General features: G+C 41.1%; 1 protein-coding gene across 1 annotated transcript in view; it reads left to right on the top strand.

Moving 5' to 3' along the window:
- The first annotated feature begins 879 nt into the window (after positions 1 to 879).
- The window catches only part of CMYA5 (cardiomyopathy associated 5), a 44056-nt gene continuing 19561 nt past the window's right edge, over positions 880 to 25374 (top strand). The window contains exons 1-9 of the mRNA XM_050716436.1: positions 880 to 1037; positions 7152 to 9347; positions 9405 to 9588; positions 9640 to 9974; position 10021; positions 10636 to 19587; positions 21878 to 21973; positions 22648 to 22881; positions 24588 to 24610. Coding sequence (XP_050572393.1) covers positions 880 to 1037; positions 7152 to 9347; positions 9405 to 9588; positions 9640 to 9974; position 10021; positions 10636 to 19587; positions 21878 to 21973; positions 22648 to 22881; positions 24588 to 24610 — 12179 coding nt within the window. The remainder of the gene's footprint in view (positions 1038 to 7151; positions 9348 to 9404; positions 9589 to 9639; positions 9975 to 10020; positions 10022 to 10635; positions 19588 to 21877; positions 21974 to 22647; positions 22882 to 24587; positions 24611 to 25374) is intronic.

Raw genomic sequence — 25374 nt, 5'->3', positions numbered from 1 at the left:
CTTTTCTCTCCCTCTTTCATTTTATTTTGTTTTGTTTTGTTTATTTTTATTATTATTCTTTTTAAAGACTTTTTTTGGCTAGTGATTTGGAAATACTTCCATTTTGTTTGTGAAAAGCACTGCCTTCTGAGTGAAAATGCAGAATATTAAAGGACAAATGTGGCTTGCCGTTAACTCTTCATGGTAATACAAATTGGTTTTGCTTTAAATTAGTATTGGTTCTAGTCCACCAAAGAAAGATACTTGAGATGTCCTGGGATTTAATACATCAGTGGATTTCAGGGTTCAAACATATGCCCTACATGTTGTTAAAATCAACAGTGTACCCGATACCTCTCAGAGCACAGCATTAATTACTAAAGGTGCACGCCCAAGTCTCACCCCCTGGGTAATCTCCTGTGACCTCTCTAGCTCCAGGAGGTCTTGCCTTGAGCCACCACATGTCCCCAGCTGGGCTCCGTGCTGGAAATAGCATTTGGGCATGCTAAAAGCAGCTTTTCTGCAGGGGCACGAGAAAACACTCGCTCTGTTTGTGCCTCCCCCCCACCCCCCCACCCCCAGCTCTTTAATAAGACCCGCTTGGAGCAGCTTGGCTGGGGCTTGGGCCCCGTTCCCCAGCCCGTGGCCTTTTTCTTTGGGGAGGCGCGCGGCCAGCCGGCCGGCTGTCGGCCTCTGCCACGTGCCCTGGCACCCGGTTGGTGCTAGGACCCAGGGTGGGACCGGCAGCCAGTCGGTGCTGCAACTTCACTGCCTCTATTTAAAGACTGCCCTGAGTCAGGAGAAGCGAGAGCTGCTGGGGATGACAGTTGCTTCAGGCAACCCTGGGGAGGACAGGGTCGGGGGTAAAAATCACCGTCGAGGGCCTGAGCTAGAAAGGGAATGGAGGGGTACCGCGGCGCTGAGTGTGACCGGGCATCCGAGACCTCCTCCTTCATAGAGGATGAAGAAGAAGAGGAGGAGGAGGAAGAGGAGGAAGAAGAGGATGAGGAGGAGGAAGAGGCTGTGGACCCAGAGGAAGCAGAGGAACTGACTAACAGGTACTGCCTCCCCTGTGGCTGCGCAGCCTCGGGGCTGCTGGCGGCCTCGCCTGACAGCACTGACCCGTGGAGGCGAAGGTTTGGGTGTAGGCCCAGTTCAGTCCCTCTTCCCCCTTCCCACTTCTGCAGGGGCTTTTTGATTGCTGCAGATATGAGGTGTGGGGTGTTTTGGGTGGGGATGGCCGTAATTAGGTTTTGTGCAGCAAGTGTCGGCTCTGAGTTCCCTGAAAGCTTTTCTATTTAAAGAGCCTCTGGCATGCCAGCTCAAGTGGCATCTCCCTCTGCTCCTCCCTTTCTGGCTGACTCTTTGTCACATTTCGATCTGAGACGTGTTGGAGATTTGCCTGTCAGAGAGAAAACGGTCAAATATTATAATGGTCCATTTAAATTTGTTCCTTTTTTCTGCCTTCACTCCCGTCCCTCCCTCATCAGTCCTTTCTTTTCTCAAAAAAGTAAAAACTTGTTCTACACGCTCTCCACTAACAATCAGGATTTGTGAGGCTGATTTTTGGGTGGAATGAGGTGTCACTTTGATATTTATTTTTTTTTAACTCTTGCACGGAAGCTGTTTTTGTCCTAACACTGCATTTCTACCATGAGGAAAACAAGGAGAGGGAACTTGGCCCAGCACACAGTGTGTGGTGTTGGTCCCACACTGGACGTGGGGCGTCTGCAACTCGACTCACCCTAACATCTCCTTTGGCCATGCAAACGCTGTTACTTTCATAAAGAGACAGAGAGGCCACCTCTTTGTACCAGGCTGCAAGGTTTCTTGAGCAAAGCCAACCAGTTTGGGATGCATACTTTAGGAAGAACCGATAACATTATTGTTGACAGTTTAAGATATTTTCAGAAAGAACTTTTGTAAGAAATTTTGGTCATACAGGTCCTAAAACCGAAGTGCTGTAGGGCCATCCTGCATTTAGAAACTGCTCTGAGTATAACAGTGCAAAGCATTTCTCATTTTCACTGGGCTTCACTGGGACAGAAAGAGATGGCTGAAGAGAGGTGGTGGGACAGCATCTGTGCAGCCTAAACCACCCTGAGTCCTGCAGGAGTGAAATTTAAACAGGGAAATGTAGCTCAGGAGAGTTGGAAAAGCTCTGTGCTCTGAGAATGAAGAGCTAGTTTTCCAAAAAGGGGGGGATGCCTCCTGTAGGTAACATTGCTTTTCTCCCAGGGGAGACGTTAACTCGGGTCCACACTGGCAGTGAGAGGGGTTACATGACTATAAATGGTATTTACACCTGCGCGTAGCCGTAACCTGACAAGAAAACCAGCTGAAGCTGGAGCTACTCACTGCAGACAGCTAAAACACAACAGCCTGGATTCTTTTTTAATGCTATCTGCAATTAAATGGCTAATAATAAAACTCAAATTGTAGAACACAACACGAGTAGGAATGGCTAACTTTTCCATTAAAGGAATGGAAATACATGTCTGTATGTAGCACTGCAGTTATTTACTGCTCACAATGACTTCTCCTCAGGTGCCTGTTTGCAGCTCCCCACAGCTGCGACTTGCTTCTGGCTAGCAGCCGCTGCAACCAAAGCTCAGGCGTTGCATTGCAAAGCTTAATTAAATCACAGAAATCATTCCCTTTAGCAGTCAGTTATATTACAAATTCCAGAGTTCATACCTACCCTTAACCATCTACTAATAAGAGAGATCAGAGTCTACCAGTGAGTTCTTTAACAGCTGTGCCCAGTGGTAACTGAGTATATAACTCCATTTGATTAGTTTAATTAGGCTAATTGAAATGCAAAATTTTGGATTTGGCACAGACACAGTAACTGCACTGGGCACTCAGAAATAGCTTATTAAAGTTAAATAAAACGAATTCTTTAACAGCTTAAAATTTGTTATTGCAAACGTCAGTGTGCTAGTAGAGTTTAAAGCCTTCTGCTATGCTTACTGCCCAGGCAAAATTCATGGGAAGTACTAGCTAAGAAACAACAGCAGGGCGAAGCCCCTTCCGTGTACTCACTGAGTCTGTAAGATAGTTATTGGTTGACAAACATTTTTTAAAGCCCCGGATGCAGAACATAATTTTCTGGTGTTTTGAAAACGTAGCTGAGAGGATATGTAACCAATATGCAAACTTGGCCGAAGACAGCCTGTCCTGGCCCCTGTCGTCACTGATTTATTTTTAACAGCCCCAAGCTCTCTGCCGTTCTTGTGTTCCTCCTTTACATGCAGTTGAATGGCACCTGATTGTGCAACATTGTAGTCAGCAGGAAGTTCCCCATTGGCTCCTTCTATTTCCATCTTTTGAGCATGCATATTCTCATTCCTATTTTATAAAAGAGTTATGCAACATAACGGCTGGCCCAAGGTCGGGAAGTGCTTCAGGAAGTGAAGCAGAAGAGTCTCGGTGTTCCCCTGCTCCCTTCACGTCACTGTACGAGCCCTGGCTGACCTGCACCACCTCCACATGTGTTCCTTTGCAGCAGTTATGGAGCCGGGCACATTTTTTGCTGCAGCTTTCTTCATGCGTGCCCCTTCCAGCAGAGAAGCCTGTCTTCTGTGTCTTGTTAATCTCCACCGGCTGCCTGAGCAATGAGCAGGTGCCTGTGTACAGGGCTCTGACGGCAGGCCAGGGTAAAGGTTTGGTTTTGTTTTCCCTTCCATAGCACAGGTAAAACGCCAGCCAGCTATCAGACCCCCATGGGTTACTGAGAGCACTTCTGAGGACTAAGAAAATTATACTTCTCTGATAGAAAGTGCTTTCCTGTTGGAAATGCACCACTTAATTCATAAGTCTCTTTAGAGTGTTCAAAAAATGCATAAAGCTGCAGCAGAGCTTATGGCTTGCCCAAGAATTATGATGACTGCACATAAAGCAGAAAAGTTCAGGTTTTACTAAGCTTTTTAATGTAATCTGTAAACAATTTGGTTTCCTATCATAGTTTGTTATGCAAGTAGTGAGACTAACACACGACATCAGAACCCAATATAAAGCTGGAGTAAGGCATCACATCCTGGTCAGTATAAATAACCCATTGATCTTCAGTCGTGACATCTCAGTCGTGTCATCCCGGTTGCTTTCGCTTTGCGAGGTGTCGTGCAGCACAACAACAAATAGGGAAGGTACCAGGAGTGACGAGGTCTGATGCGAAGAGGAGGATTGTAGAAAGCTGATGGGCTGGCAGTGCTTCTCTGTAATGTCAGTGGTGTAGCAGAGATGGGCAGACTTCCCTGGGTCTGAACCCGACTGCTCTGGCATCCGGGGAGGTGAAAAGTCTTCCCCAGCATGATACGCAAGGGAGCACATACCCAGCCTGCCACACTGGGCTAGAAATCTGAAATCCTAGCAGGCACAGCATGCAAGTTGTGGTGAGAGGCAGGAGACTGCGAGAAGCAGGAGGAGAAGAGAAGAAATCTCTGGGGTTTGGGCTATTATAACAGGAAGCACGAAACAGATCGTCAGTGTCTTCAAGAACTATAGAAGGTTTGAGCAATTGGCCTAGCGTGGAAATAACAGACTGACTGATCTGCCAACAAGATTGGGTGTGAGATGTCTGTGTGGAAAAAAGCAGCATTTTCTTCTGTCCCTGGATGTCAGCACTTCCACATCTCTATTTATGCACCTGGAATATTGGGAATGTCTTTTTGCAATGGCAGACACTTCCAGTGACTAGAAGCCTACTGCTGTACAGCATGCAAATTCTACAGAAAACTAGAGGAGCATTTGGAAGTACATTGGATGAAAATGCTTGAGTTGTATGTCTTTCATTCTGGCTTAAATATATAAATTGTGCTGTAGAGGAAGATGGACTGTGACTGCAACTTTGGAAAAGAGAGGATGACTTGAATAATTGAAGGTCTTCACATAGGCAGAGCCAGGGCAGCCTGTTCTTAATGACTAAAACCAGAAGAAGTGGGAGAGCTGCTCTATTCTGTGTGGGATTTTATTTAATAACACCAGTGCAGAAGAGAAGGTTAAAAAATATATGAGGGCTATTCAGAAGTTGAAAAATCTATAAAAAGATTAGGCTTCTGTTATTGTGGACTCAAATAGGACCTGAATGTACTTCCTTAGTACTAATGCTATGGATTTTATATATTTATTTATTTGCTTATGCTATGCCCAAGTCAACCCAATGCCAAATCATGAAACTGGCAAAGGAAGTGGTGCCAGCGAAATTGATGTAGATTTTGTCTGCTTTGTCTGTTCTTCCACACTATAAATCTTACCTTATGAAGCTAGCCTTGCTAGGGAGTACCACACCTAGCCAGGTAATCAGCTGTACATGCTGCATTTTTGTTTTGGTTTTGCTTTGGTTTGTGGGCTGGGCATTGCATTATGTTTTGGTTTGGTTTGGTTTGGTTTGGTTTTTTGTTTGTTTGTTTGTTTGTTTTGGTTTAGTTTGGTTTGGTGGTGTTTTGTTTGTTTGTTTGTTTGTTTTTGGCTAAGATGTGATTATTTGTTATTGTACTGTCAGACTTGAACTTTGGGCATTACTCCAAGCTGTCCTGCTAAGCACAGCCTTCAGGCCAGCCCAGTCACCACAACTGGATTTAAGTCCTGTCACTGGACTTCAGCACTGTGTTGTCCCACCGCTGTCTGGTCAGGCTGTGTCCCATGGGTGACTTCAGTCTTTGGGTAGCACCAAGCACATCAGAGAGATAATCTTCACGAACCTCAGTGTGGGCCAGCCCAGGACAGCTCCTGTGCTGTGGTCTTAGGAGCAAATTCCCCCCGTTAGGGAAAGGTAACACTAGCAGTGCTAGAAGTATTAGCAGCATTAGAATTCTTTTTTTTTTTTTTTTCCTTCTGGTAGGTACTGAGCAGTTTTGCTGAGTGATCTTTACGAATTCTTTATGGTTTGCAAAGTTTGGTTAATGGAGAGATGATGTCTCTGCAGAATTTCCTTTTCTCCTCCCTCAGAGATGTTCGCCTCCTGGCATTTGCTCAGCACCATGCAGAGCAGTGCTGAGTTCCACGCCTGTGTTACCCTTGCCTTGGGCACCCTCATGGTCATAGCTGGGTCATCACTTGGGTCATCACTTCCAGCAGTCGGTGAGCCAGGTGCTGCAGCTCAGAGCCCATGTTCAGGAGCCAGACTTCTTCACATTTGTTAAGCACTCTATCCTAATCACATACAGTGAGTTTAGTGGAAGCAGGGCTTTGGGTAACCAGAGGTTTGCACCCTTCTATGGGAGTGACTGAGTTCGCCCCTTCTTCGCCAGCTTTGCTCTGCTGAAGCCTCTGCCTCTGCCAGCAGGCACCCTGCATTTCTTTCCCTTAGCTACTAACACAATTTCCCCCAGTGAACTTCTCAAGGAATATGGGGGTTGAGTGTTATGATCACTTTTTCTATGGTTTTTCGAAGTAACTATTGCAACCCTAGTAAGATATTTTTTTTAAAATAGCACCATGTGTCAATGTCTTTTAATTGCTTTTGCTATTTTTTACGTTCTTATTTCTAAGACTGTTTTTCCAAAGCTTCTCAGAAAACATTTCTCCATTTTTTCTGAAACTAAGACTAGATTTAATTGCAGCATGTGACAGTGTACTGTCACATGCATATCATAAGGTTTCAAGTTAGCTTTATAAAACGTTATTTCAGAATATTTAGATTGTTGAACATATTCTAAATTACTTTGTTAAATATGTAGAGTGCTTAGACAACGAAACATAGGTGAAGACAGTAACAAGTTAGATTTGCTAGTCCTTTGCACATTATATCAAAGCAAATGTGGATGCTATTAAAATATTGACAGTATTTTATAAATGTTTAGTGCAAGGTTTAAATTATACTGTGAGATAATCAGGCACTGGAGAATAGCCCCAGAATCCATTCAGTCTCACACTGGCAAATCAAGGTCAGATCAAAGACTGTTTTTGCTGCATTGTCAAGAGCATTTAAACACCTCTCCTTCGGTGAACTAACCTTGCAACATGCACACTTAGAAAAATGTTTCTAAAACATTCGTTAGATGAAATATGACTTTGCTTCTGCTTGTGTTTCAAAATATATGCACATGCAGTATTTTTACATTTTTGAAAAACATTATTGTTTTAGTGCACTGGATTTCACAGCAGTAATTTGATGTTATGTGATTTTATGGCATTTTTTTTCTTTTTTTTTCTCTTTTTTTTTTCTCCAGTTTAAAAGATCTTATCCAAAGTGAAGATGTGAAACCCAAGCTGCAGTACATCATGACTAACCCCTCCTTTTCTATGGTAACAGTTCAAAGTGAAGATAGTGGAATAACCTGGGAAACCAGCTCGAGCAGATGTTCTACTCCCTGGACCTCAGAAACTAGTACAACTTCTGATCTTTACAGTATGGAAAGTTCACCAGTAGGTTCTCCTCCAGGAAAAGTTATCTTTATCATGGATGAAGGTAAAATTATTCGGAAAAGGAAGCGTAAACCTTCAAATAGGGTGCCACTGCCTACAACTCTGAAAGGAGGCCAGGGCAACAAAAAACGTGACTCTTCTGGAATGCAGAGACAAGAACCAAGAACTGTTCTAGGAGATGTGCAGGGCTCAGTGTTAAATGTTGAACAGATGGAAACACGAGATACAGATGAGGAAATGTTGGATGACAAAGAAGATCTGGAGAACATTGCAGAAGAACCAGTAAAACGTGCTCCAATAAGATCAATATTTAGAGAAAACAGACTGAGAAAAGTAGGGCCGATCCTTGGAGGACCAGTAAAAGCTAGAATCCAGCTGTTCAACTCCATTTTTGGAGGAACTGGGCCAGCCCCTGAAACACTAGAGAAAACTAGTTTCCAAAGAAAGAGCTCAGTTTCAGGAGATTCTGAACACTTCCTAGATACATCAGTAAAAGAAAGATTGCATCAGTTCAGTTCAGTTTCGGAAGCAACACATCCAAAACCTTTCCAGAGGATAAGCAGAAATCTTGAAACACCATCAGAAAGAAGAAGGAATCAAAGGCAACAATCTGCAACACATTCAAATCAAAGCTATTCTTCAACAACACATCGTGAAAAACAACATACTAATAAAGATACTTCATTTCAAAATATTAAACCTACTAAAATGAAAGATACACCAAGCAAATTTTCAAGCTCTGCTGAAAAAACAACTCTTCAGCATAAAGAAAGAAAAGACAGACAATCTCTTCTGGAGACTCCAGATGAGGTATCAGGACAGTCACTGAAGTCCTGCCCTCCTGGAGAAGCAAGGAAGCAGCAAAGTTTCTCCTATTCACCGGTGGCCAAAATGGCAATAACAGAGCAGTCAACATCCATTGCATTAGAGCCTGATGACAAATCAGAGAAACAAGTGCTGATTCCTTCAGCTGAAACTGCGAACAAGAAAACAGACCAATCACTGCTGACAGCATCAGATCTTCTGGATGAACCAAAGGAGCAGGAAACTCAGGCCAGTTCAGCACCACAGCCTGCTTCAGCAGATTCTGTTAATGAATTAGATAGACAAAGCACTGAACCTATTTTGCCTACAGCATCTGCATCAGAACATTCTGAGAAGGAAATACAGAAGTCAGCAGTTCAGTCTTACTTACCTAGTGCTCTATCAGCTAAATTCAGATATTCCACTCAATCCGAAACAAGACAGGAGGATATTATTCCTCAGTCATCAGAAACTGCACAATCAGAGTCTGAACATGTGCTTTTACCACATTCTGTAGATGAAACAAAGGAGCAAGAAACTGAGGGTCACTCGTCAGCAACTGCACAGTCAAAAACTGATCTTTCAGGTCCATTGTATTCCGTTAAAAAAACAGAGAGTCAAAGGACCCCAATACCAGAAATGCAAAATGTTCACTTACAGAAGCAAACAGAGTCAGAACAAGACTTCTCCACTCAGATACCAGAGGAGAAAGGAGTTAAATTAAATTCACGTATTCCTGAAAAGATAGATTCCAAATATCTTGGCATTTCCTATGCTGTTTGCAGAGAAAAAGAACAAACACAGAAAAGTTCAGTTGTAAATAAAGCAGTAGATATGGATCACCCTTTTGTTTCCACTGAAGAAAACAATCAAGCAGAGAGTGCACAAATGGAGATGGAGAATCCAGAGTTCTCATACTCCAGTGAAAAAATGTTGGAATCAGAGAGTGCAAAACTGGAAACAGAGCATCCAGACTTTTCTTATTCCAAGGAAGACACAGAAGAAGCAGAGAGTGAACTGCTGGAGATGGAGCAGCCAGACTTTTCTTTTTCCAGGGAAGACACAGAAGAATTGGAGCATGCACAACGTAAGATGGAGCAGCCAGATTTTTCATATTCCAGAGAAGAAATTGTGGAATCAGAGAGTGCAAAACTGGAGACGAAGCATCCAGATTTCTCATACTCCAGAGAAGAAATGTTGGAAACAGAGAGTGCACAGCTGGAGATGGAGCAGCCAGACATCTCTTTTTCCAGGGAAGAAACAGAGGAAATGGAGAGTGCACAACATAAGACGGAGCATCCAGATTTTTCATATTCCAGAGAAGAAATGGTGGAATCAGAGAGTGCACAGCTGGAGATGGAGCAGCCAGACTTCTCTTTTTCCAGGGAAGAAACAGAGGAAATGGAGAGTGCGCAGCTGGAGATGGAGCAGCCAGACGTCTCTTTTTCCAATGAAGAAACAAAGGAAGTGGAGAGTGCACAACATAAGATGGAGCATCCAGATTTTTCATATTCCAGAGAAGAAATGGAGGAATCGGAGTGTGCGCAGCTGGAGATGGAGCAGCCAGACTTTTCTTTTTCCAGGCAAGACACAGAAGAACCAGAGAGTGCACAGCATAAGATGGAGCATCCAGATTTTTCATATTCCAGAGAAGAAACTGAGGAAATGGAAAGTGCACAGCTAGAGATGGAGCAGCCAGACATCTCTCTTTCCAAGGAAGACGCAGAAGAATCAGGGAGTGCACAACATAAGACAGACCATCCAGGTCTTTCATATTCCAGGGAAGAAATGCTGGAATCAGAGAGTACACAGCTGGAGACAGAGTATCCAGGTCTTTCTTATTCCAGGGGAGAAATGGTGGAATCAGAGAGTGCACAGCTGGAGATGGAGCTGCCAGACTTCTCTTTCTCCAGGGAAGAAACAGAGGAAATGGAGAGTGCGCAGCTGGAGATGGAGCAGCCAGACGTCTCTTTTTCCAATGAAGAAACAAAGGAAGTGGAGAGTGCACAACATAAGATGGAGCATCCAGATTTTTCATATTCCAGAGAAGAAATGGAGGAATCGGAGTGTGCGCAGCTGGAGATGGAGCAGCCAGACTTTTCTTTTTCCAGGCAAGACACAGAAGAACCAGAGAGTGCACAGCATAAGATGGAGCATCCAGATTTTTCATATTCCAGAGAAGAAACTGAGGAAATGGAAAGTGCACAGCTAGAGATGGAGCAGCCAGACATCTCTCTTTCCAAGGAAGACGCAGAAGAATCAGGGAGTGCACAACATAAGACAGACCATCCAGGTCTTTCATATTCCAGGGAAGAAATGCTGGAATCAGAGAGTACACAGCTGGAGACAGAGTATCCAGGTCTTTCTTATTCCAGGGAAGAAATGGTGGAATCAGAGAGTGCACAGCTGGAGATGGAGCCACCAGACTTCTCTTTTTCCAGGGAAGAAACAGAGGAATTGGAGAATGCTCAATATAAGATGGAGCATCCTAACTTTTCATATTCCAGAGAAGAAATGGTGGAATCAGAGAGTGCACAGCTGGAGCATCCAGACTTTTCATTTTCCAGGGAAGAAACAGAGGAATCAGAGAGTGCACAACTGGAGACAGAACATCAGGACTTTTCCTTTTACAAGGAAGAAACAGAAAGGCAAAAATCTATTCCTATTGAACTGGAACACCCAGAGTCTTACTCCCCTGAAGAAGCAGAGCAAGAAACAACAACAAAACTTGAGTTAGAACCTTCAGATTTATCATGTTTGGGGGAAGAAGTAGAGAAAGAAAACACTACAGAACTTGACTCGGTACATCCAGATATATACGATTCCACTGGAAGAGATGAGATGCAGCAAATGGGGCATCTGAAAACAGGGCATTCAGATTTACCATATCCCATGGATAAAACAAAGCATCAAACATTGGCACAAGTAGATTTGGACAGTTCTCTTTCATCATATTTTGGTGACAAAGGAGAACAGCTGCAGCCTGTACAGCAGGATTCACAACTTGGAGGTAAACTGTACTCACTTGGCAAGGCAGTGCAAGGAGAAAATACTCAACTTGCTCAGTCTGAGCATCCAATTTTGTCATATTCTACTACAAAAGAACAGCAACATATAACTTCACAGCTGAGGGCAGAAGAGGCTGATACTTCGTATTCCACTGACAAAACAAAACAGGAAATATTGCAACCAAAGTTGGAACACGCAGATGCCCCATATTCCCAGGGAGAAGCAACACAGGAAGCTGTCCACAAAGACTTAGAAGGTCCAGGATGGCCAAGTTTCATTAGTGAAGGAGAGCAAAATGAAAATGTACTACCCTCAGAAAACAGGGATCTGTCATTCACCACTGGAGAAATAGTGCAAGAAGGAATAGAGTCGGGATCGTTATACTCACATTCAGTGGACAGACCAAATTCCAGGGAAATAGCACAGTTGGAGCAGAAGGATTTATTTCCTTCCTATCCTACTTCTGACAGTAAGCAACAGGAAATATCACCACTGGGTTTGGCCCAGCCAGATACATCTTATTCATTTGGAAAAATGGAACAAGAAGAGACAGAACACAGAGAGCTGGAAGAACTGGAAGAAGCCCAACCAAAAGCTACACAAATGGAATTGCAGTATTCAGATTTGTCAGAAACCTGGGGGAAATCAGATTCACAAGACATAGACCAAATGGATTTGGCACAGCAAGAAACAGCTCAGCCAGAGTTAGCACGTCCTCTGCCATATTCTTTCAGTGAACAAATGCAAGAAGAAATGCAAATGAAGCCAGCATACCCAGAACAGACATTTTATGTAAGTACAGGCATGCAGGAGGAGGTGACACAATGCAAATCAAAGCAACCACTTCTTTCATGTTTTACTGGAAAAATGGAACAAGATGAAGTAACACATCCAGAGCTGGAGCAAACGTTGTTGCCCTCTTCCAGTGGAAAAGAGTCTCCACTGGAAATGGAAGTGAGTTCAGAATATCCAGATTTGTCATATTCCTCTCATGGACCTAAACGACAAGAAAAGTTTAAACATCCAACTTTGCCATTTAGTTCGAAGCAACAAGAAACTGCACCGCTGGTGATGGAACATCCAGATTTTTCATGTACCACTGGTGAAGTGAAATCATATGATGTCATACAGCCGGAGTCAGAACATCCAGAAAAGTTACACTCCATGGGAGAAATGCAACAAGAATCAGAATATTTAGATTCACCAGAAACCCTGAGTGGAGCACAAGATGAAGCCATGGAGGTGGAATCTAAATATCCAAATTTGTCATGTTCTGTTGGTGAAGAAAAACAGCAAGAAACCTTACAATTGGACTCAAAACATCCAGATACATCATTTTCCTTTGGTAATTCTGCAGAACAATCAACTCAAGAGTTTGAGTCAAAATGTAAAGATTTGCCTAAAGTGGCCAGAAAAAGAGCTTTACCAGGAATTGCACAAATCGACTCGAAACATCCAGGTTTAACGTATTTTCTCAGTGAAGTTGAGAAGCCAGAAATTGCACAATCAGAATTGAGACACACTGACTTGTCACATTTCACCAATGACACAAACAAACCAGAAGCAATACTGTTGGATCAGAAACACAGAAAAATTTCTGTTGACAGAGAAAAGCATCAGCAAACCCCAAAACAGCAGTTAGAGCAAGAAAAGTTTTCATATTCTGCTGGCAACATAGAACAATTAAAATATGTCCAGGAGGACTTGGAACAATCAGGTTTATCATTTCCCACTGACAGGCCAGATGACAAAAGGACTTTGCCAGGGACAGAACATGCTGATGTGATACATCCTCTGGATAAATCAGAGGTGCAACTAGAATCAGAGCAAATAGGTTTAACTTACTCCCTTGGAAAACCTGAACAGAAAATGGCTCAGCCAGAAGTGGAAATTCCACATTTGGCCCATTCTGTGGGCCAACAAGAATGTTCTGCAGAACAGGAAGAAATAGCAGATCCAGGGCAGGGACATCCTGACTTGCCTTATTCAGTTTTCAAAGAAGGAGAACTGAAAACTACAGAGCTGAAACCCGAACATCCTAGTCTAGTATGCTCCCTCAACAAAGCAGAGGAAACAACACAATTGCAAGTGGAACCGTTTGATGTGTTGCATGTCCATGACAAAACAGAGCAACACCCACCTGCTCAGCTGGAGCTGGGCCACAGAGTCTTGGCATCCCCTGCTGACAAAGTGGGACGGCGAGGTATGGCGCATACAGACTTGGAACACCCTGATGAGGTGCAGTCTGTCAGCAGAACAGAGCATCCACCACCTGCAAAAGAGAAACAAGGAGTTCCAGGTGCATCACCTCATAGTGGAAAAGAAAAACAAAAAGGAATGGCAAAACCAGAGCTGAAGCATCCTGATTTATCATATTCCATTGATAAAACACAGCCACAAAAAAATACACGACTGGGGCTAGGAAAACCACACTTATCATCTTGGCCTGGCAAAACAGAGCGAGCACAAGCTGCTCAAGAGGAGCAGTCAAGCTTCTTCCATTCTTCCAACAAAGCTAAACAAGGAGAGAAAGCACAGCCAGAACTGGGACATTCACAGTTATCTTATTCTGTTAGTGAGGCAGAACAAGAAACTGCACATCAGAAATCAATTCATTCAGATTTATCTGCTGGCATATTAGAACACCATGAAGTTATACAGCCAGAGACAGAAATAATGGATTTATCATGCTCAGCTGGTGAAACACAGCAACCTCAAATTGCCGAGCTGGATTTGGAATGTCCAGATTTATCACATTCCACTGGTGCTTTACAGCAACAAGGAGTTCAACCAGAGCTGGAAAAGCCAGGTGATTTTTCATCATCTCTCAGCAAAGAGCAATGGGAAAGTGCAGGAATGCAGACAGAACACTCTGGGTTGCAGTACTCTGTTCAGAAAACAGAAGTACTGCAAAACTCACAAGCAGAATCAGAATATGCAGATTTGTCATTCTCTGTTGGCACAGCAGAACCTCATAAAGCAGTACAACCAGAGTTGGAAGAACTTGATTTGTTACATTCTACTGTCAAAACAAAGCAATCATGGGCTGCTGCACTAGACCCTGAACATCCAAATGTCTCAGATGCCATGGCCAAAGTACTACAGCCTGATTTGTCCTCTTCCATTAGCAAAGAAAAGCAAAGTGCACAACTGGATTTCAAACAGGAGAGGGAAAGCCATACATTACACCCAGAGGAAGCAGCACGACTGAAATTAGAACAGCCAACATTGTCAAGTACTCATAGAACAGTGGAACAACCAGAAAGGGCCCCAGTGGAAGGGGAGCTCCTGGACGTCTTGCATTCCTCTAGCAAAAAAGAGCAGCAAGAAATGGCAAAACAAGAGTTGGAGCATTCAGGTTTATCATATTCTACTGATAAAACACAGAGACAAGAAACGGCACAACTTGTGTTAGGACAAGCGGATTTATCATCTTGCCCTGGCAAGACAGAGCAAGCACAAACTGTTCAAGTGGAAACAGAACATCAGGACTTGCTACATTCACCTGGTAAAACACAGTGGCAAGGAACAGCAGGAACAGAGGTTGAACATCCAGGTTTGTCATGTTCTGTTGCCAAAACAGAGCAGCCACAGGCTGTGCAATGGGAATCAGAGCAGACTGTAACACCCCATCCCATTGTAAAAACAGAGCAACATGGAGTGACACATCCAGAGCAGGAACTTCCCAGTTTACCTTATTCCATTTGCAAACCACAGTCACAAGAAAGGACAAAACTAGACATAGGACAAAAAGATTTAACATATGCCCTTGGTGAAGAAGATGAAATACAAACTGTGCAAGGTGAACTGGAACATAGAGCTTTGCTGTATTCTTCTGGCAAAACAGAACAAGAAATGGTGTTGTCAGAGTTGCAACACGAACAGCTATCTTATCCAGTCAGAGAAATAGAAGAGGAAGCTACACATCAGAAATCAAACTATACAGATTTGTCATATTCCATTGGCCAAAAAGAGCACCATGAAATAGTACAACCAGAACAGGAAGAAATGGATTTATCCTATACAAGTGGCAAGTCAGAACATTCACAACCAGCCCAAGTAGTACTGCAACAGCCAGAGGTTTTGGATTCTTTTGGCAAACGAGAGGAAAAATCAATGGCCCAGCCTTCCATTTTGCACTCACATGGTGAAGAAAAGCAGAAACTAGCTTCACAGTTAGACTCAACGCAGCCAGGTTTATCACATCTGCTTGATAAAACAGAAATACAGGAAACTGCAGAAGAAGGGTTTGTGCCTTCTGATTTTTCATATTCTATGGGAAAAGCAGACCAATTGCAAAGAGAACAAATGAAATTAAAATGTCCAGAATTGTCATATTCTCTTGGCAAACTAGAAACTCATGGAGTGAAACCATTGAGTTTAATGTACTCCTATGGCAAAAAAGAGCAGCCACAGGCTGCCCAGATGGAACATCCAGAGACACCATACTTTATGGGTGAAACAGAGCGGAAGGATGAGGCCCATTCTGAAGAGCAGTGTTTTAATTTGCAGTATTCTGTTGTTGAAGCAGAGCAACCAGAAACACCTTCTGTATTTTATACCTTTGGCAGGACTGAGGAGCAGGAAACTGCACGACCAAAGTTTGAACAATCTTTTTCAACCTCTACTGAACAAGCAGAAAAGCATGAAACGGCTGTACTGAGAGCAGGACATTCAGAGAAGTGGGACACTGGGACTACTTCATCTCTAACTACTCAGTTAGAAACTGAGTGGGAAACTGAACAAGATTTATCCTTTTCCACTGAGGAAGCAGCAAGCCCAAAAATTCAATCCTATTCATCTCTTACAGAAAAATCAGTGTCTGTACCTCTGGGTGTTTCGCATTCTGTTTCTAAAACAAAAATGGAAAGAAGTCCAAAGTCTTCACCTGTAGCTGGAGGCATGTCCCCTGAGCACTTAGATTTATCTTACACCCATTATAAAACAGAGCAGTCAGAAACTACACAGCCTGTGTCAAGTTTCTTCTCTGCAAGAAAAGAAGCAGAGAATACAAGAATTGATCCACATTTGCATATGGCTGCACATTCAGAAGCTGAACATATAATTACATCTGAAACAGAGAGAGAACAGACTCCACATTACTTCCACACAACTAAACAATTAGAGTCTGAACAATTAAATACATCATATTCTATAGATAAAACAGAAACTGTACAAGGTCAAGAGTATTTAACTGTACCTTCAAAACTGGAGACTGAACCTTCAGCTCCATTTTATTCAGTTGATGAAACACGTCAGCAAGAAATTCCACCTTATTCAAAACCTACCTCTGAGTATTTGGTTGCCAAGTGCTCCCTAGCTGAACACAAAAAGCAAAGCATGCTGCTAGTTACTCCCCAGTCTGCACAATCAGAGAGTAAATATGTAATTCCACCACATGATGAAATAGAATTGCAAAAAGATCAGCTATATTCACCTAAAACAGCAAGCTTGAATGTAGCACAGATGGGGGATCAGTCCCTGTTGCACACACAAGAACAAGACGAGCAAAACCTCACAGAATACTTGTCATCAGAGCAGCTAAGAAGTCACGCCACATTCACTGCCAGCCAGGATAAGCAAGAAATACAACCTGATGTGCAGAAGGTGCCATCATTGATGAGCACAGACTCAAAGGTGACTGCTGTAGCAGACCAGCAACCAGTACCATCAGATTCATTTGTTCCTTTTCATACCTCATCTGAAAAGTCGGTATCTGTGTCTTTCACTGGTGATAAAGAGAAACAAAATACTTCATTATCTCTATCTAAAATAGTAGGTACATCTGGAAACCAAACAAACATAGAAGAGGATAGACATGGAATGCAACCCTATTTTGCAGAGCAGAAGTATACATCCTTAGAGCAAATGGGAGCTGTTTCGCCAGATCTTGTTTATGAAACTGTGACACACAAAACTCAGCATTATTCTGGTGAACAGGACAGACTTTCTTCAGCAGAGTCAAAGTCTGTCTGCTCTAGTTCTGATGAAAAGCCAAGTACAGACATTCCATCTTTTGATTTGGCTAGCTGGCTGGCAGAAGAGGTGAAAGCTCGATCAATTAATCCTATACGAGCTACAGAAGTAGACAAGCAAGGAATTCAGCTTTCTCTAAAGGGAACTTCTGGTTTTGAATCAAAACAATACCCAGCTGGAAGTTGTGCAGAACTTAAAGTTCATGGCACTGCTGTCAATAAAGGAGATACATTTACAGTTTCTGATTCAGTGTCAAGTGAAATTTCCCATGGAGTGCCCTCAGAAACTGGTTACAGAATGCAAAGACATGATTTACTATCTCCAAAAGCAGATAATCCAGGTCCAGACAAAGCTCCAAAGAGTGAAACTAAGTTTGTAAACCCTACAGAAAGGGAAGCAGTGCAACATCCAGAGGTAGACAAAATGTCTAAAGTGCCCGAACATTATGTGACAAGAGAAGAGGAAGAAATGGAAAAAGCAAGTGCTGTAGAAGACACTCAGCATGATCAAGAACCTACTGAACAAAAAGATCTATTTAATATAATTTCAGAAGGTTATGAAATACTCAATATTCATGCTCCTACACATATTTCTTCTGTTGATCAAGAAGAAAGTAAACACATGCCAGATAAACTAGAATACTTGGAAACAAATCCTTCATTTAAAAGAAAATCAGCTCATGATAGCCGTGGTGCCTCAGCTTCTGGAACAACCACAGAAATTTCAGATAGCTCAATGCTGGGAAAGCCAGAAACCCATGAACAAAAAGAATTGGTCAAGAATGATGACATTGAGGAAACTGAAGAAACACAAAAGGAAAATCCACTGTTGCCAGAAAGCAATATTGATGTGATGTTGGATCCTGATAATGGTATGGCTGATATGGATTATTTTGAAAAGTACACCTTGATTGATGACAAATCCCCAGTTAAGCCACATTTTGAAAGACCAAGTTCATCATTTCCTGAGACAGAAGATCATAATGAACCTGTGGAAGAAGCTGCATCTTTTAAAGAAAGCGCAGAGGTAGATACTTTGGAAGAGGAGTTTTCCCTACTTGAGGATCTGGATGAAGTCTTTTATGGTACTGCAAAAGGAGAAAGCAAAATGCAGGCCTATGCAGCAGCTCCAGAATCTTTACCTCTGCAGAAATCAATTGACATTAGCAGTAAAAGAGTTACAAATATAGAAGATGAACGGAAGTCACCAGGGACCCCACTATTTGATTCAGAAGAAGGAGTGCTAGAACGATCTCTATTTTTTCCAACATCAGTTGCTGCTGTTAACCCAGAGCTTCTAGAAGAGCCACCTGCTTTGTCATTTTTGTACAAGGATCTCTATGCAGAAGCAGTAGGAGAAAAGACAAAGGGTGAGACTCCATCTGATGAGGAGAGTGGAAATTCTAATGCATCTTTTCCTAGTAGAAATTCAGACACAGATGATGGAACAGGAATATATTTTGAAAAATACATTCTTAAAGATGAAATTCCAGGTAAGGTCTTAGAGCAACAGAGGGATCAGATACCAGAGGATGAGTCTTTTAGTGGAGGAATTTCAGTTCAGAGTTACGAGGACAAATACAAGTATAGGTCTGCTGGCGTTTTAGGAACTGAGATTCTGCCAGAAAGGGGTGTTGTGGAGACAGAGAAAGTCCAGGTAGATAGTGACATTAAAGCAACGATTTGTAAACCAATGCATGCCATTCCTTTTGGAAGAGAAGCGATTCTTTCAGGTGCTAGAAGTGATACTACCGAACAAAGAGAAGAAGAAAATGTACCTGTAGAAACCACTGAGGAATTGCCAGAGCAAATGAGTCATCAAGAGTATAGTCAAACAGTCGATTCTCAGGGAGCTGCACATCCAGACGTTGGCTATAAGCGGGAAGAACGGCACAAAACAACAGCAGTTCCTCAAATGGAAAAATATGTCCCATATATCAGAACTCCTGTTGAAGACAGTGAAGATGATCAGTATACCCAGGAAAGTATCTCATGTGTTCCTACCATTCAGCAAAGAGAGAAGACAGACTTGCAAAGAGAGGAGCAGCAGCACCCTGATGCTTATGAAGATCTTGCTGAGTCAATGGACTATGATGTAATTACACAAGAAGAACTGTTACAAGATGAAATGTCATCTGAATTCACACATGAGGAGCTATTATTTGAAGACAGGGACTCTTTCGAGCATGTTGGGGATAGTTATGAATTTGTTAATGAACCAGAGCAAAGAACACCAGCTGAACTTGAAGATTCAGGCTTTGTGGTGATGTATCCTGAAAAATCAACGGCAAACATTCCTCAAGTTGAGAGTCCACAAAGAGAATTAAAGAAAGCGCAAACAGACACATATTGTTACCACTGCAAATGTCCAATATCTGCCATTGACAAGCTTTTTGGAGAACACAAAGACCATGAGGTCACAACACTAGATGCTGCTGCAACCAAGATGAAGGTAAGAATTAATCTGGATGGGGAAGGAGATACTGAACCTTATTTCTCTAGGCCTCTTGTGTAGTCAGTGCAAAGGCTCAGAGAGCAGTCCAGAGACTGCCACAATATCTATAAAATAAAAACTATTCCTAAACACGGAGGTCTTGAAGGGAGAGTATCTTATCATTAAGGTATTCTGAAGAGTCCTGGGCTTTCTAAACTGATCTTATTTATTCAGCAGTTTGAATGACTATGTTTATACATAACTGTTACCAGATTTTCCATCTTCTAGTCTTCTTATCTGTGCACATTCATCTGTTTTGTACATGTAGAGTAGGAAATGAGAAGATATTTCTGTGAAGAGAATTTTAGTAACAGCAGCTCATGTCATTTGACAAGGTACAGAAACCTCAATATGCAGGGACTACCATCATCATAAAATGTTCTCCATTCCAGTTACGTATTGCTGTTTGGATATGTTAGACTAGTTACAGAGTTTATGCTGTAAATTTCTGTTGAGCCCCCATCCTCATTTTCTGTTCAGTTCATGTTCATCTGCCTCAATATCATTTTAGCTATACCACAGGTAAGTTTTGCAATTCCTACTTCTTCCCACTATTTCTAAGCTGTACTACTGTAAAAGATAGATAGAAATGTGCCCCATTTCAAGATAGTACACCTTTTCTATCAACGCTAGTGAAAATGCTGTCATTTTTGTGGAAGCTCATTCATTATTTAATTGCAGTTCTGCTTGTGAAAACTGCATGCATGTGATGTTTCACTTTTCCCATATCAGATTTTTATATACAAATATACAGATGTTCCTTTCTTGTTTAGCAGCTGTTTAATCTCACCCCATGTCTGAAATGTGAAGTCTCTTTTCTAGCAAATGTTCAGTTGTCCATAATTCAGATTCAGTGAAATTTCCTTAAAATTTCAGAAGGGCTTATATTGCTGGTATTTGTGTTATTTTTATGTATATAAGAAAGAGAAATTAAAAGTAGAGGAGTAATGTGCCAGTTTCAAATATCAGCATTTGCAAACTATCTCCGTGGTATGTAGATGTATGACAGCAGAGTTGCTTTTTATATATGGCCATTCATGCTTGACTTAGAAGTGATAATTAGCCACCAGTAAGTCAGCAATAAGTCACAGACCACAGCAATCCCTCGAATGTACCTGCATTGCAGCAAGTCAAGTTAAGCGACAAATAAATGTCCCATGATATCACTCCCTGGCTGTGCATCACGGACATGAAGCCAGTATTAATTCTGGCCACAAATCAGGCCTGGCTTCACATGATTTCTAGTACTCAGGGCTCAGGTTACTTTGAGATTGTGTTTGTATGTTTCTTGTTACTTCTGTATAATTACTGAGAAAACATTAAAATAGCAAAATGCTGGTTCCCTGAATTTTAGCTGTAGGGACATAACTTCACAATAAAAGAAATAGCTATGTATGGCACCTGTCAGATTTTAGAAGTTATCTTGACAAATAGAACTTTGCCTCTGAATATTGGCGATTGGACCTAAATATTTATAAAGTTAGCTTTTGGTTTTACTGTCCAATGTGCATTTATAGTTAATTGCTATTAATTAATATGCTAGTTTTCAAGCAGATGTCACTGTAGAAGTTTGCCATAATAGGAAGCTGTTACCAAAGAATGTTAATTTTCCTTTTAAATCTATTCCAGCTAATTAAAACTATGTATTTCTAAAAATTATAAATTTTACCTGAGCACTCTTCCAGCTTGCTTTCATGAAAGGTCAGGAAGCACTAAGAAAAAATTCTAGATTCAATCTAATTGTCTCTGGTACCTGTTGTCTCTTGGACTGCTTTTATTTGCACATATAATTCAATCAGTGGTTTCGATGGATTCTGGTTAAGAGACAATATCTTCAAATTTCTAATTTTAAAAATATTGCAGTGTTAGCCTGTGTCTTAAAATCAATCTGTTAACCTCATAATTACCTGCCATATTTTCCTTCTTATGGGCTTTATCTTCTTGAGGACACTTAAGAAGCTCGGAGTGCCCTCTGTTTCTAGCAAAGCTACAGTAGAATTCGTAGTGCTCGACAACTTGTAGAGAACTGAGCACCTTGTTGAACTGAGATCACTTTCTTTTTTTTTTTTTTTTTTTTCATTTGGAAACAGTTTTGTGGCTGTTCCAGTTGCTATATCTGTGCTTGTAGTCAGGGAGATGCCTGAACTTAATTTAGCCATTGTTCCATTATGGCAAAACAAAATATTCATCTCAAGTATGTTCTGCGTGAAAACAACATACTTAATCTCTGAAACTTTTTAAATTTCAGGATCAGTTAGGTGAATTGTTAAAAGCACTGGAAGAAAAGTCAATGAAGATTGAAGAGTTTGTGACTGATATTGAATCCCTATTTAACTCTGTTGAGGTAAGTCCAGTGTTCTTTCATACTAGTTCCTTCCCTCTACAAAATTGCTTCTAAATTATGTTTGCCTTTTTTGTTGTTGTTGTGTCATTTTTTTCCTGCTAATTTCCTAAAATTGGCTGTTTCTCCAGTCATCAAACTGACTTCTCCTGCAGAAAAGAGTTACCCTAAGGGAGACAAAATACTGCTTTTTTCATACATCATTGCAAAATGGAATATGTGACTATCAAGCACTGGAGGAAAAAGTTCCCTTAATTTTCGTTATGCGTTTAAAAAGCTCACACTGTGTCTATATTTAGAGTCCTGTGTTGAATACCTAAATGAATTGCCCAGTGCCTGTAAGTTCTTAAGCCTTGAGGACTGTATTAATTTCAGTTAAAAATATGGATTTTTAGCTATTTTGTAATCAGACTACCCATCTCTATGCTTAAATATAAAAGTTTCATTTTAAACATTCACAGTAAAAAAAAAATAAAATAAAAAGATCTACAATTGTTTTAAGTGTATTTCTCTAGTATAATTTCTCCCAGATGAGCTTGATTACAGAAATAAAGTTCTCTTACTGTCAGGATGCCAGAAGGAGTCTGGTGGATGGATCATGTAATTCTGTGTATTCATTAACTGTTGTAATTTTAGTCTGATCTTTAGATCAATTTACATTTGTTTTAATTTTCCAGGAAAACTGTAAGAAAAATGCAGAGTTATTGGAAAAGCAGAATGAAGAGATGCTTAAGAAAGTGGTAGCACAATATGATGAGAAATCAGAGAACTTTGAAGAAGTGAAGAAGATGAAAATGGAATACCTGTATGAGCAGATGGTTAACTACCAGCAAACTGTTGATTCAGCAAAGGAAACTTTGGAGACAACAGTAAAGGAAATGGAAGAACTTGATGGATTTGTTTTCCTAAATGTAAGTGTAAATGGCATTCACACCATAGCTTTTATGATTGTAGTTAGGAAAACACTTACACAGTGCCTAGGCTGAGAATGAGTTATTTATCTTCCATTTTTCTAAGATCACTAAATCCTGCAAGCTCAGTTATTCCACTCTGAAACTGCCAGATCAGTTGTTTTTGTCATGTGAACACTCAGAGAGAATTGCAAAGATGATGCATAGGATGAAAACATGCCTTACACCATTAAAATAATTCTATCTATTTTGTTTTGTGAAGAGAAAGCTGAGAGACGTCTCAGTAATTAATCTAGAATTATTCACTAAGGAATAATAAATGTCACAGTAAAAGATACTTTACTGTTGGAAAGAAAGGTGGAGAAAGAAAGCATAATTGAAAGTTACCCAACCTGGAAGTAGACTGGGTTCTTTTGGTGGTTTCGGTTTTGTTTGTTTGTGTTTTTATGAGGAGATGCTGGGAGTAGTTATGTACTCAGATTGGCTGTGATAAACATTTACTACTGAAAAAATTCAAAATGGATTAGGTTTAGAAATGTGAATGTGACATTCATGTCTGTAATGGTCCTTTCTGGATTTTAAAAACCTTGTGAATCTGTATGACTTGAGTTACCTGGCTGATACAGTTATCAGCTGGTTTCAGAGAGTCTTGCAGGTTAATTGTTAATGGCCTGGGTCCTCCAAGACTGTTCTTGTGTTGCAAGAATTGCCCACAGGTCAGCTGTGGTGTTTTCTCCTCTACAGAAGTGTATCAGGAGGGGATGGGATTTCTGGAACAACAGTCTTTAGCTGTTACAGAATTAGCCAATAGTTTGGAATTTGCAGAAGCTTTCCTGGGAAGCAAGAAAATGAAAAATTAAAATTACTGTTTGAAGACTGATCATTCATGCAAAATAAGACCGCTTCCTGTGTAGAAGCTCCCAGTCCACATACCAGTTATAGAAATGGTGGAGCAATACTTGGCTTTCCCCATTCTGAGTTACCCAGTGACTTAATATCCTGTAACCAAGTCAGTGCCTTGGAAAATAGGCTACTTTGGGATGGGCGAGAAATGTATTCTATCTTCTTGAACTTTGCAAGGTACTGGATTAGTCCTTTGGCAAAAAGAAAACCTTGTAATCTGAAATTCTTTTGTAGGGTGTGTAACTATTTCCCAGAACCCTCAAGGTTTTAACTAAATATAATCATAAAAGATCCCTTGGCCCTTACTGTTAGTGATATAGGACAGGAACTTCTCTTTCTCTGAGACAGGAGATGTTAGCTAAGATTCATTAAATATGAGAGAAACTCTTCATCTGTGGGTACAAATCAACTTCTGGCAATCAGAAGCAATGAAGGAGATTTCAGCCAGAATTTGTATTAAGTGTTATTAATGTAAAAGTGATTTCCTTCTGCTACAGCCTTCATTTAGAAAAGTATTCGACTGTGCCCTGGTCTTTATAGCTAGATATTGAATACTGAGTCCTCAAGAGTTTTAAACCAGATACAGACTCCATCAGCCTGCTGAGCAAGAGCTTTGAAGTGAAATATTGTTAAGGAAACAAATTCTCTGCAGGTGTGAATGAGCAGCATCCCAGCCAATACCAAGTCAATAAAGCTGTGTGTATTTATCTCTGTGGAGAGTACCAGAACTGCTAGATGAGTGGCTCTACAGCATTCTTAGGGTTTTGAAAACTGCTAATACATTTCTTTCTTTCTCTCCTTAGTTATCTAAAGAATTGAATAAAAGGTATATGAAGTATGTGTTAAGTGCACTGCAGTGAATACTAGGCTTCACCTGCTGGATGCTTCATTTACTAATTACATTGCTAATATTAGTAGTAACTTGTAGAAACCTTGCAAATAATGAAATTAAGAGATGTTTTAAACTTATTGCTTTAATTCACTGTTTTTGAGGTGTTTTGCACACGTTCTGTGATATATCAATTAAGTAGAATTTTAAAATATCAACTCAATTTTAAATCTCTACAGAGGCTTTTTTAAGCATGTTCATTGTAGTTATTACTATATACACATATAATAGAAACCATTCTGTCTATGCTCACATCTCTTAGCATCATTATTATGTATTTTTGTTTACTGGTCTGGTTTGGTATTACATGATCTCTGAAAGGTTATAATGCAAATTATCACTCACATGTCTGGGGTCGATAGGCTGTATTTGTGAACAAAACTCCAGAAGAAAAAAAAAAGTGACTAAGTAACTGTTTTATCCACATTTTCCATCAGTGCTCTTTCGAAAGCTTACCAGGAGACTACAGGGCAATCCTGCCCTGTCTCCTCATCGACACCATCTGATTCAGGATGTGTGTAAGGGTTCACGCGTCATCACAACTGCATCATGGCCCACCTGCAGAAAATAGTACATACATACATTGCAACTAATTCTCTGCCATGTGCGATTTCCTCAAGGGAGTAATTTTGATGACACCCATCCTTCATGAGGGAAGTGTTCAATTATAGGTTCATATTCGCCCGATAAATTTTCCAAGG

The sequence above is a fragment of the Cygnus atratus genome, chromosome Z (genome assembly GCF_013377495.2).
Source record: "Cygnus atratus isolate AKBS03 ecotype Queensland, Australia chromosome Z, CAtr_DNAZoo_HiC_assembly, whole genome shotgun sequence".
Classification (NCBI taxonomy): Eukaryota; Metazoa; Chordata; class Aves; order Anseriformes; family Anatidae; genus Cygnus; species Cygnus atratus.
Note: the sequence above shows the minus strand (reverse complement) of the source record. Positions and strands in the feature narration are given on the sequence as shown.